General features: G+C 41.4%; 1 protein-coding gene across 1 annotated transcript; it reads right to left on the reverse strand.

Annotated features, from left to right (window-relative positions):
• Positions 1 to 1860: 1860 nt before the first annotated feature.
• Positions 1861 to 2802, reverse strand: LOC139703657 (olfactory receptor 2T33-like). The gene has a single exon (XM_071607136.1). It carries the CDS (start codon positions 2785 to 2787, stop codon positions 1861 to 1863), a length of 927 nt encoding a protein of 308 aa, XP_071463237.1. The 5' UTR covers positions 2788 to 2802.
• Positions 2803 to 14068: the final 11266 nt, after the last annotated feature.

A 14068-nucleotide genomic window follows, 5' to 3' on the forward strand; every position in this document is an offset into this window, starting at 1 on the left:
AACATCATTTTTGAAATTCTATTTTTACCATTTTTATCTAATATTTTATATTTTAGCAGAAAATGTTTCTATAAAATTTCAGATTCTCAATGTCATTTTTCTTCCAATGGAAATGGAAGACTGTGTTAAAGGGTTTACTCTAGGGCTGGGGTTGTGGTACAGTGGTAGAGTGCTTGCCTAAGATGCATGAGGCATTGGGTTCTATCCCTAGCACAACATAAAAATACTGAACAAAACAAAATGCATAGTATAACCAAACATGTAAGTTTTATTGTTTAAAGTAAAATGAAAGAGGATGAAGATATATTACACAAATACACAATTAGTAAAAACAGTTCATCTTCAGCCATTGAATTAAAGTGAGTGTTTGAAAATACACAACAAACAACTGAATATATAATTTCATTTTTTCCTTTTATACTAAATTTAATATAGCATTTTAAATGTCATATATGGTCCATGAATGAACTACCAAGTTGGGCTCATTGGGGAGACTACATGCTTTATTATTTCTTTCCAAGAATAAAAACATACAGTTAACAAAATTTAAAAAAAAAATCAGACAGTAAAATAATACAAAAATATAGAACTTTCACAGCAATCAGGGGAAGCCAAGCTAAAAACAAAATAAGTTACCAAAACACTCACTAGAAGTTCTCAAAAATAAAGTCTGATAACAATGGATGCAAAAGAATCTTGAGCACTGTGGTGGTGGAAATGTCATATTAACATTCTGTTTCAGCAAACAAGTCAAGAAAAAGTTCACCATCCATCTACCTAAATAATAGTTATTAAAAACAACAACAACAACTTTTGATCCCACAAATAACTTTAATTTCCATAGATCCAAACTGAACATAGTCCAGACATCCTCCAAAACACATGGGGTAACATACTGTGACATTTTAGACAATAGAAGACCTGAAGGAATTAAACGGGGTGAAGAACTGGTGAGAGCAGAGTTGCAGAGGAGTCTTTGAACTGAGAGAAAAACACAGGATGTAGGACTATTCATCATGGGGTTCGAAGGACAAGAATAGAACAGGCCAAACTAAGCAATGGGATAAACAGCAGTCCCATGGTCTTTCTTGAGGGTGCTTCACTGGTGGTGGAGGGACTTGGGAGGCTGGAGCATGTAGCCTTTCTTGATAACAGTGTGGAGTCTTAGGCTAGTATTTATTGAAATTTCTTGAAAGAAAAGGCTGGGTTGTGAGCATCCTACTTCTTAAAAAGTATACCTCAGTTGAAACATAGATAATAATCCCAAAATTGCTGGAATAGTGAATTCACTTTTTGAGTAACAGTTCATTAAAACATGCAGGTTTATTGATAAGTAAAATGTGGGGGGCAGATCCAAGGGAATCCAATTGTTCTCCCTTATCTCTGGTTTTGTGCACCATAGACTCAGTTACCTGCAATCAACAACAAACTGAAAACTTAAAATTAAAAAATCCAGAAATACATAATCCATAAGTATAGAATCTGGTACAGCAATGCTCCAGTCTGAACTGAAAAGATGAACCTCTCCACTTAATGAGAAAAGAATTATAGGCAGAGGTTGCAGAGATCTTTGCTAAGAGTAAATATACATGTGAAACTGCAAAGAAGGAAAAAGAAAAGCATGCTACTTTTGCTCTTGAACCTCAAGTTGCAAAAGTTTTGGCCACAGCACTCAGTGTTCAGCTAAGGTCAACAATGTTTTCAAAGAGCGCATCAGTGGTTCCAGGTATCCCCTGGGCAATGTGGATTGTGTCTGTAATTCATAAGGAGGGTTCCCTGTAATTACAACTCTAAAAATCCCACCAGTCACTCTGCCCAACCACAAAATCTGGGGCAATGTAGTGTATTGTTAATAAAGCCTCAAGGCCACACACTGGCCACACACTTTCTCAGGGTGCCCTTGACCTCGCTGTTCCTCAAGCTGAAAATGAGGGGGTTCAGCATTGGGGTGAGAATGCTATAGAAGGCTGACACCACCTTATCGTGGTGAGCTGACCTGTAGGATTTGGGTCTCATGTAGATAAAAATGGCAGCTCCATAAAAGAGCCCCACCACAGCCACGTGTGAGGAGCAGGTGGCAAAGGCCTTCTTGCGGGCTTCTGTGGAGCGCATGTGGAGGACAGCAGCCAGGATGAGACTGTAGGAGGTCAGGATGAGGCAGAAGGGCACCAGGAGCATCAACACACAGCAGATGTACATGACATTCTCAAAGACAGATGTGTCAGCACAAGCCAAGCGCACCAGCGTAGGGGCCTCACGGAAGAAATGGTCTATCTCTCGCCTGCTGCAAAACGGGAAGCTCAGGGCAACAACTGCCTGCATCAGCCCGTCAACTGCTCCCAGGAACCAGGACCCCACGGTCATCCTCAGACACAGTGGCCAGTTCATGAGCATGGGATAGCGCAGAGGATGGCATACAGCCACATAGCGGTCATAGGCCATGGCTGCTAAGAGGAAGCACTCCCCACCACCCAGAGTGAGAAGGAAGAAGATCTGCAAGCCACAGCCAGCAAGGGAGATGGACTTGATTCCAGTCAAGTAGTCAGCAGCCATTTTAGGCACAGTGGTGGAAACCAGCATGGCGTCCATGAGGGACAGTTGGCTCAGGAGGAAGTACATGGGCGTGTGGAGCCAGAGGTCCCACTGAATCAGGAGAATCATGAGAGCATTGCCCACTAGAGCCATAAAAGCTATTGTCAGAACCATCCCAAAGAGAAACTGTTGGGCTCTGGAGTGGCCCAAGAGACCTAGGAGAATGAAGTCGGAACTGGTGTTCCCACTTTCCATGATTTCAAACAACAGAAGAGACACTGTCAGTGGAAACATAGGAGAGAGATTAATTTTTTAAATGCCCCTTGTTATTTATATCCTTCTAAATAATCACATGTGTAATAATGAAACCTATTTCAAATCTTTCATCTCTTATTTTTCTTCTTGTTTTTATTTTTGGTGCTGGGGATTGAACTCAGTGGTGCTTGGCCACTGAGCCACATCCCCAGCCCTGTTTTGTATTTTATTTTGAAACATGGTCTCACTGAGTTCCTTAGTGCCTCACCATTGCTAAAGCTGTTTTTTAACTTGCAATTCTTCTGTCTCAGTCTTCCAAGCTGCTGGGATTACAGGCATGTGCCACCACGCCTGGCTTCATCTATTTTTTAAGCATGTTTAAATCAAGATAAAATTAACTTAAAGGTTTTTTTTTTTTTTTTTTTTTTTTTTGTCATTTTGAAGTTTCACATGATAAATGCCTCCTAGGTTGAGTGTTGATTAATTGGCATACCAAATCCTAATTCTTGAGAAGTTGCAACTGACATACCAGAGAGACTTTTTAGTTACTTGGTGCCCAAATAAATGGGTGAGCAGGAAATGGTGTACATGTGTCATTCATATTGATGCTTTAGTCGTGTCCTGCATGATCAATATCTTAGAGATGAATTGTCCATATCTTACTTTCAAAAAATTATGTACTTAATAATGAAGATTCCAAATCTAAAACACGTGAAAATTGGTTAAACTTCCAAAATCATGATGTTTTCCCTGACGCTGACTGAATCTGGAAAGCCTTTTCTAAAACTGGAGGGCTTATCTTCTCAGATCTAGAAGGCAGGAAGACAGCGTCTGCAGACAGAAGCATAACTTCATGTGAAGTTGGTAGTACCTTAGTCACTTCCACAGTTTTAAACTTAAGGTAATCAGTGTTATTTGAGTTTGTTAGTTAGTGTGGAGCTCTATTGTTCAATTCACTCTCTCATTAATCCTTCAACAGTGCTTTGTATTGATTTAAAGATGCACTATTCACTGGGTAAGGAAAAAATCTGGTTCTTTATTACAAATGTGTGCAGAAACATTAATTTCTTCCTCATTCCCCATAGAACCAAAATCTTTAAATCAATTTTTGTCTTTGATCTTCTCCTGCTAGAACTGGATGAAGAAGCCCAGAACTGTACAGCTATGGCTACTAGTCTGTCCTCAGGGATGCTGCCTGCTTCATCATACTCACATGGCAGAAGGTGTGCAGCTCTTAGGGAGTGCCAAGATCTACCCTAAGTCCAAATGCTAGTCGTGGCTGGAGAGCATCCTACCTTGGATTGCTCCACCCTGTGGACATACTTCTTTGTCAAATATGTCCTCACCTGCCAACCTCTGTGCTCTGCACACCCCTGAATCTCTGAAGCATGATCTGTGTGCCTGGTGACCAAATGAAAACCCTCGCCATGGCTCTCACTGCCTTCCCAAGACTGGAGGAAACCCTAACCCATTCTTCCCTACTCCAACTTCTCAGTGTTAAAGACGGACTAAGCTTTAGACCTGTTTAGAAATCATTATGTAATTCAGTAACTCTAGGATGTTGGGCAAGTTCCTTTAATTTTTTACACTGTAAACATCTTTAAGTGAACAGTGACACAGTGACATGAAGTATATTCACATATCGGTACAATTCTCACCAGTGTCTACCTTGAAAACTCTTTTCATCTCCCCAAAATGAAACCATGCACCATTAGAGAGAACTCCCCATGCTTCTCCCAGGCCACTAGCAGCCTCCATTCTCTCTCCCTCTATAAATCGGTGACTCTAGGAATTGCACCTGGAGGAAGTCACTCCTGTGCTTGTCTGTTTGCACTACCTGCTGTCCATGACCTTGACTCGGGTGCATGGGTGCTTCTTGGTGTGTCAGAGTCCCTCCTTCTCGAGGGTCACTAGTGCCCCACTGGCTGTGCACAGCACACTTTGCTTATTTCTGTACACATCAGTGGCTGCCTTGCACTTCCATGAACTTTCCTGAGCATTTATGTGATTTTTAATGGACATTTGACAGCAGAAATTACAGCTTTTTCTTTCATAATGTGATAAGATGTCACATGAAATAGGACAACTTCAGTAATCCTTTTGCTTAAGTCATGCAAGGGAGGTTTATGAGGTTTTAGAGACTAAATTCAACAACTCCCATGACTTTTCAATTCATTACAAAGTTTCTGCTTGTGTTTAAATCATTTTAAATTAAAAATCACTAACACTTAACTTTTCAAAGGAAATAGGTATTTGTATATACTTTTTGAAGGTAGAATGGGTATATAAATGTGATTTGCCATTACAAATGTAATTTTCCACTCAGCATTACATAGCATTTAAATTCAAAGAAAGAGCAAATGAATTCTCCAAATAATAAAATAATTCCCAGTTAGTTATTTTTGTAAGAAATGATAATGCTTGACTTTACTAAAATTCACTATCTATATATTTATATTACACAAACTAAGTTGACACTAGTCAAAAATACTTGCAAAGCTATGCAAATAGAATTATTTGGGATTCATTTCTAGAACAATGATCATGGATGCAAAGTGTTGCTAAAAGAGTAAATAAAATACAACAAATAAAATACAACATGCCATTAAAAGGAGGAAAGGAAGCTCAAATCCCAGGGTTGGGAAAATGTATTATCCTGGAAAACAAAGATTTCTTTTTTTTTTTTTCTTCCCTCTGACTTCATGGGTTTGGAGATTTCTTACCTACATTTCCATCTGCTTCCACAGCTTTTTCTTAGAGTGATGTGAAAACGGTTGTTTTCCCCATGTCTTTGCAATGCTGTGAGGAGCACAACATTCCCCTGCCCTTTCTTCCTTTTTAAAAAGCTTTTGGGTAATCATGGGAAATTTAAATAAGTGCCTGTAATTTTCTTTTCTATACTTTTTTCCAGACTCATTGCCAAAATTTGATATTAAGATGTTAAGTTTCTTACCCAGTGTACTGAGATGATCTTCTGTAACAAATAATATCATACAGACCTTTTATTTGAGGGAATCGGGCTGTTAAAGAATCCAGCTGGTGAGCAGCAGCTAAGCATACACTGCAGCTCTCCGGGGATAACAAGCACAACAGGGAACAGAGGATTTTCTCAAACTTGTTGAGCATGAAGTGCTAGGATTGGCATCCCTTACCCATGTGAGGGGACACTCACTGCAGCAGGCTGCATCTGCGTCCTCTGTGAGAAGCATGGTTGCAGTCCCCTCATGCTGCAGGATTGACTTGCTGCTGCTGTGTCCAGCTGGAGTATATCAGTGCCCATGCACAGCTACAGGGTGTGTGACCTATACCCACAGGGGCTGGAAGCACTCTCATTAGCCAGAGCCACGTGACGTGACACTTCAGGGGACAGAGAGGTTGGATTTCAGGGGTGTTTTAAAGATTCCCAGGATTCTGACCTACTTTGTATGCTTCAGAAAGCTATGAGTCATAAAATAATAGAGGCTCATTCTGGAGTAAAAAGAAAATGTAAATAAGTGTCCTGGGAAAAGGTCATGATTTTAAAACACATCTATGGGTGAAGTTATAGGATCCTGGTATTTCTTTTCTGAATTCCAATAGAAGAGAAGATTAAAAACTAAACCACTGACACCAACCACTGTCAAAAGCTATAACGGGAATGAAATGAAGCAAAGGGTAGAATTCAGCTAATTTTTTTGCCCCTTTTTAACTAAATTTAAGAGAATCAATGCTAAAGTACAGGTGCCAATTTGCATTTATGAAAGAGAGTTTTATTTTATTTGTATGTTTGCATTTTTGTGTCTAGGTAACAACATCCACTATAACAGCAACAGTGCTGGGGAGAGCTCTCACATTTCCTGTCTGTAGATGTTGACTTTTAGCAAAGTGTCCAATCCCAATCAGACGCAGAATGTGATTGATAGAGCACATGGGTACAGTCTACTTTTAAAGTCAAATCTTCTTATTTCTGCTGAAATATTTGTAATATGTTTTAAATAGCTATTGAAGTAGTTTCAATTTTAATTTCATTGAATAGATAAATGAATGAAATGAAAGAATCATACTGCTATAGTGAACTGCATATGCCAAAGTAAACTTAGCTACCAATTGCTGTACAGATTGTCGAGGTGAGAAATGGAGTACTCGTGGCTAGAGAACACAGCCTGAGGCATCCAGAGCTGAGGGGGGATTAGCAATTGAGCTTTGGTATTGCTAAACACTGGCCTTGAATTTATTTAAAATTGCAAAGTATAACTTAATGTCAACATAGTAGGCAGAAAATGGCTTCATAAAGACTTCCATGTAGCAATCGCACGAATCTGTCAGTGTGTTAGTTTACAAGGCCAAGAAAAGTTTGCAGACAGAAGTAAAGCTTCTAATAGGCTGATATTAAAATATAGATTATATAAGTGAGTCCAAAGTAATGACAGGATGCTTAAAAGTGAGAGGGAAGCATTAGAGAGAATGGTTGAAATGCCGGAATGAGGTTTTTACCCAATACTCCCAATATGGATGGGGATGGAGAAAGGGGGCCAGGGGCCAGAGCTCTAGGGGTCTCCAGAAGGTGGGATGGGGAAAGGACAGTTCTGCCCTAGGGCTTCCAGGAGGAGGCAGCCTGCTATTAGTCTCCTGAGGTTGATTTTTACTTATGTTTTCCAGAAGGAAGGCAATGCACTTGAACTGTTGAAGTCACTGATGGTGTGTTCAGTGTTACAGCATCAGCATGAAACAAACCATCAGCATCACACCCAGGATGGCTGTTGACCATGAGAGGCCAACACAACACAAGACCCTCTGTAATCAGGTCAGGGCAGAGGAACCCAGGCACGTGCCAAGTCTTAGAGCTCTAAGCCAGCACACTCCCGGCTGTCACTCTGACACCAGTTACTGTTAGCTTTGACCTCCTGTGCCCTCCCTGTCCATTGGATATGAGAAGATCCCTCATAGGCTTGTTCCTGTCTGCTGACTGCAGGAACTGTGACCCTCCCACCACCACCCCACATTGAGTGCTCAGGGCTCGTGCTCTTTCCCAAGCCCTCTTACCAAGACCTGCACCCCCACACCCTATTGTGGTGCTGTGTGTACCTGCTCACTCCAAGGTGAGCCAGGCCATAGCGGTCAGTCCCTGCCATGTCCTTGTTGGTTGCTGCAGGGAGGGTAATGAGTGCACCTCTGAGAACTCTGCCTCTCCTGTGAAAATGCAAGCACTAACTTTTCCTTCAGTTTCCCTAATAAGGTGAGATACATGTCAATGGGATCAGACTGCATGTGCTACATTTGTCTTACTTTTATTTTCTCCAGAATTGTATTTCTGAAATTCATCCATACAATAATAGGTACTTAAATTTCATACTTGGGGCAAAATTACCTGTTCATTCTGTTCCAATGTTAGAAGATGTTAGACTAGTTTTTATTTTTGTGATGATGGAAATGATGCTCTCCAGACACTTTTGTGCATGTGTTCAGTAAATATTTATGCAAATTTGGGGTATCTGTACCTAGGAGTGATATTGGCAGGACAAAGAGAATGTGGAGTTTAATTTTTTAGATATACAAAAATGTCTCCTACAATGGCTTTCAAAACCAGCTGTAAAAGACTCTCCTTTATGTATTGGGCAACTTTTGTTATTTTCTCTTATTAACTTGAGACCTTCTGAGTTTAAAGTGGTAAGTGATGATGGACATCATTTGAGTTTTGCTCATGTCTGCTGAGGCTGAGGACCTTTCTAACACTGACTAACAATGCTGTGAAGTGACACTTCAAGATGACTGAACTAGGATTAAGCCCCAACTTCTTTAATAAGACTCCTAAAGCACAAGAATTAATTCCAAGAATCAATAAATGGGATGGATTCAAACTAAAAAGCTTCCTCTCAGCAAAAGAAAAAACCAGTGAGGTGAATAGAGAGCCTATAATATGGGAACAAATTTTTACCACATGGTCATCAGACACAGTATAAATCTCTAGGATATATAAGGAACTCAAAAATCTTTTTTTTTTAATATTTATTTTTTAGGTGTAGATGGACACAACACAATGCCTTTATTTTTATGTGGTGCTGAGAATCAAACCCTGGTCTTGCCTGTGCTAGGCAAGTGCTCTACTGCTGAGCCACAATCCCAGCCCAGGAACTCAAAAATCTTAACACTAGAACTGGGGATGTGGCTCAAGGGGTAGCGCGCTCGCCTGGCATGCATGCGGCCTGGGTTCGATCCTCAGCACCACATACAAAAGCAAAGATGTTGTGTCCACCAAAAACTAAAAATAAATAAATAAATATTGAAAAAAATTCTCTCTCTAAAAAAAAAAAAAAAATCTTAACACCAAAAAACAAATAACCCAATCAATAAATGGGTCAAGGAACTGAACAGGTACTTCTCAGAAGAAGATATATAATCAATCAACAAATATATGAAAAAAATGTTCAATATCTCTAGTAATTAGAGAAATGCAAATCCATCCAGATTTCTTCTCACTCCATTCAGAATGCCAGCTATTAAGAATACAAACAACAATAAGTGTTGGCGAGGATGCTGGTGGGACTGCAACTTGGTGCAGCCCCTATGGAAAGCAGTATGGAGATTCCTTGGAAAACTGGGAATGGAACCACCATTTGACCCAGCTATCCCACTCCTCAGTCTATACCCAAAGGACTTAAAAACAGCATACTACAGGGTCACAGCCACATCAATGTTTATAGCAGCACAATTCACAATAGCTAAACTGTGGAACCAACCTAGATGCCCTTTAATAGATGAATGGATAAAAAAAATGTGCCATATATACACAATGGAACATTACTCAGCAGTAAAAGAGAATACCACATTTTCTTTATCCTTTCATCTAATGCATTCTGCTGTCATATATAACATTAAAATTTTTTTAAAAAAAGATGATTGGCCTTGTTTACTGAGCTCTGGGACATTATCTAGGTATGTGGAGATTCTTTCACAACATAGCTACATGGCTATTTCAGCTAGTTTGAGCTGCTTGCATTTCAATTCATTGTATAGTTTAAATTAAATCTTTCTTTAGCTTATCAATATTTTTCTTCATGCTTGGCAAGGTGTTTTTTTTTTTTTTTTTTTTTTCTACATATAAAATACTTCTTTACCTAGGGGCTGGGGCTGGGGCTCAGCGGTAGAGTGCTTGTCTCGCATGTGTAAGGCCCTGGGTTCAATCCTCAGCACCACATAAATAAAAGTATTTGTCCACCTATAATTAAAAAAATTAAAAAAAAAAATACTTCTTTACCTAAACCCCGATAACATTTGCCTACATTATCTTCTTGAAATTATTGCTGTACCTTAAATATTGAGATAAAAAGCCACCTGGTTTTAGAGATTAGCTATAAAATAAGTCTCTTTAAGTGTATGTGGATATTCAATTGAGTCAGTCTGTTTCCACACAAAGACAAGAGCTTTCCCACAGCCTCCTTTGTCTTAAGTCAGTAATCAGGGCATGAGTTCTGTTGTAGTTGCCCTATTTTGCTTTATTGACCAGTATTTGCTCAACAATAATAATTACTTAATTATCACATTTTAAGTAAGTTCTGTTACTCTATAGCACAAACAATTTCATTTGTGGAATTGGAAGACAACTGGAAAAATGAAGTCTGTTTGGAGCTACTTTATTCTCTAACATGATTAAAAGTTCTGCACTGTGCACGTGTACACACACACACACTGACTCACTGAGGGAATTTAATGGAGGGCAATATTGAATGAATTTAGGAAGCAAGTTGGAGAAAATCCCCCTTTTAAAAAATTGTATAGTTGATAGGGAATTTATTTTTCTCCATTAGCTATGATTCAATTCATTTTTTTTCTCAGAAATATTAATATTTCCTTAGGAAAGATTTTGGTCTTTATGTAGAACTTTCATAATTCTTAATTGTTATTTGGTGGTAATTTAAAATTTGTTCATATAGCTCATAATGTTCTCTAAGTTTTATCATACCTTATTTTAATCTCCATTCCTTGGATGGTTTGAATGACCTTTTTTTTCCATCCCAATGTTCAGAGACATCAGGATCTTGCTGTTCTACTCTCTGGCAAATGGCAATCTGACATGCATCCAGATGTGTGCGGGGGGGGGGGGGGGGGGGCGAATGCTGGATCGCGCTCACCACCAGTGTTTGCAGGTGTCCCAAAGAGAAGCAGCTTGTCCTCGTCACCAGGGGAAGCTCTGGTAAGTCTGTGAGTCATGGAACAGGATTCCACACACAAGACAGTAGTGGGAATGAGTTGGCCACACCTACAAGAGCTCCACAGACAGATGTCACCAACAGCTGGGGAGGCCGCGGCACACAGAAGTACAAGACAGGTGCTGCATGCCCAGCACTCCAGCAACAGGCTCAGTCAACCAGTGTGTCACTAGAAGAATCGCAGCTCTGCAGGAAGTAAGAATGGGTGGACAGTGGGAGAAGGTGGGGATTCTCGTCGGCGGGAAGTGTTGGCCTGACCATGGGGAGCAGTCCCTGTGTGTTCAGTGGTGCCTCATGGACACACATTGGGCTAATCCCCACTTCTCTGCAAATCTTTATGGCCATAGGGTGATAAACTAGAAATTCAGAATGAAGGGGCAGGTTGAGGAGGGTATGTGAGGAGTGGCAGGACTTGAGCAGCCATGCAGCTTCATTGCTCGGGTGGGGGCTGGGTCTATTGTTGCACATCATGTTAGGAACTGTTACTAGTGTGAGCCATTCATGGTCAACAAGTATCTCAACCAAAAATGAAGGCGAAGCCATTGCACACGCCCATGAGTAAAAATATTGACAGTGGATATAAAGGTTTTTGTCACGGACTCTCCAGAACATTTCACACCAAATGTGTCTTTTCTCCCCTGTGACTGCAGCCAGGTTGGGCTTATTAGCTGCTGGATCACACTCTGCACAACTTCACTCCAGTGTTTTCAGCAAAGTACTGACTTATTATCGTCCTTGGGCACTGGGGAATTCTGATGCATCATTGACTTGTATATAATGTGTTAAAGCTATTCTGGAAAATGTCTGTTTCTTTTAAAAAAAAGACATTACCCATAACCAAGCAATTTAAGTCACAAGTATATATCCAAGATGACTGAGATTATATGTCCACTAATCAGAAAAAAAAAAAGCAAAACAGGTCACCATAGAAATCTTCATGGCAGTTACTTTCTTCACAGTCACAAATATTCAATGTCAGAATAAAAATGATTGTTATATAGTATAATGTAGTATAATGCCAATCAGTAAAAAAATAATTACGTGAAAATATGAAGCATGTAAAATTTTATAAACACATTGAGGAAAAGAAGCTAAAAAGGCAAAAGCATTTCTGTTCAATGGTGATGAAGTCAAAATGATGATTGCTGTTTCCTGGCGCAGGTGTTACCAAGGAAGGTCCACAGGGAACCGCATGATGGGACTGTTTCTGTCTTGGCTTACACCAGTACTCCACCCTGTCAGCCACTCAGGCAAAATGGTACCCTGAGCATGAGTTCTCCTCCTTCCCCCACATTTAACATCCCATGTGTCCACACTGCTCCTTCTCCCCTTTCCTGACCGTGGCCTCTTCCCACTTCCCACCATCACCCAGGGGTGGCACCCACCTGCTGAGAAGCCTAATGCTTCCTGGTTCTGGCCCTTGATCCCCAAGTGGAGCTCACCGAGGGCTCTCTCTGTGACGACCAAACACACGGCACCTTTTGTAGAGTCCTCGACAGCAGCACCCACTCCTGGGGAAAGGTGGGAACAGGAAACCCGCACATCATGGCTACCTAGTCCCAGATCCCTGAGGGAATATGTGAGCACCTTCTGCATTCTGGATGAGGAACATCAAAAATAAGGACAGTATTTTCTTCTTTGGAAAAGTTTTCCCACCTTCATTTTCATCACTGTTTTGGCTGTTTCCTTTGGGTTAGTCTCCTTTTTCTAAAAGCCTTATCTGCAGGACAATTATGGAAAATGCTCTCCTTGCTGTGAAGTCATTTTCTGAATCAAGCCCTCATGGCCCATGGGTGGTGAGTGGTTGGTAAGCTGTGCTTCCCAGGTGGGCTTTACCTGCTCCTGGTCTCCTGGGAGGCATCCACTCACACACTCTGTGCCTGCGTCTGAGTGCCTTGGGCCTGAGTGCCAATTCCCTGGGGCTGCCAATGTCCCCACCAGTCCCGAGCCTGGGATGGCAGAGATGCTCCTTCTGACTGTCCTCCTGCTTCTTTCAGCATCAGGAAAAAAAAAAAAAAAAAGGTCCTGGGCAGCTCGAGTCTTTCCAAACCTGAACGTTCTTACGCGTGGTCTCCTTATGGTGAAATTAGGAAGTTTCCCCAAGAATCAGGTCAAGGGACTGAAAGGCACGTGGGAATTTCAAACCCTGAGAATACACGGGAGGGGGAGAGTAAAAGGAGGCGTGAGGACCACAGAGCCACACAAGACGACTCACCCAGGAACAAGGAGCACGGCAGCTTCGGCAGCTTCGAGGCCTGGAAAGCAGAGCGGCACTGGCAGCCTGGCTCCTGAGCCTCTCAGGCCTGAGTGTTCTCAGGCGTGCTTCTCTGCTAGGGGTGTGCTTTGCAATTGCAGATAAGGGCTGGCTGGGGTGCCTGAAAGCCTGAAAGCTGTGAGTCTTTCTCATGGGAACTGGAATCATTGGAAGTCTCAGCTTCAGCCAAGACCCCCCACTGAGGCAGAGAGAGAAGGAAATGAGGATCTGTTTGACTGTTGCTTTGCAGATCTTCCAACCCATCACTGGGGCCAGCACCGGGATGTCATAAGGACAGACAACTGTCACGTGGTCATGGGTATCACATATCATCTGTCACCTGCTAGAAAGCACATCTGGAGGGGAGCAGTGGGCCCATCTGAAAACAGACGGACATGTGGACAGCTGGCAGACTGATAAGATAATTTAATATCTGGCAACGTGTGTGCTTTACAGTGCATTCTGCTTCATACATCTGAGGCTACGCAGTTAGCCACTGAGCTAGTGCCTGTGTGATGAGCCCATCTTACCTTTAATGTCCTGCGTCTGCATCCCCAATGGTTGTCTTTCTAAGTCCAGGCCCTTTGCTTTTCCTTGGGTCCTGGGGTGTGCTTACAGTCTCTGGAAGGAATGAAACCTGGCATGTCTGCTGTCTGCCCCTCTGGGCTTGGTGTACTCTGATTGCCTTCCTTCTCCACGGCCCCTCCATCTCCTTTCTTCCTCTGTTCACTGGCTGCTTCCCATATTTTCTGTTCCTTTCCAAACACTTTAGACAATGTGCTTTCTCTGTCTGTATCTGAGACCTTTTCAACATTTGCTTTCTTTATCCAATACTAATTGT

Source organism: Marmota flaviventris, assembly GCF_047511675.1.
Source record: "Marmota flaviventris isolate mMarFla1 chromosome 5 unlocalized genomic scaffold, mMarFla1.hap1 SUPER_5_unloc_2, whole genome shotgun sequence".
NCBI classification, from domain to species: Eukaryota; Metazoa; Chordata; class Mammalia; order Rodentia; family Sciuridae; genus Marmota; species Marmota flaviventris.

Excerpts from the sequence above, each read along its gene's own strand:
- LOC139703657 (XM_071607136.1), bottom strand. The coding sequence starts at position 2,787 with ATGGAAAGTGGGAACACCAGTTCCGACTTCATTCTCCTAGGTCTCTTG.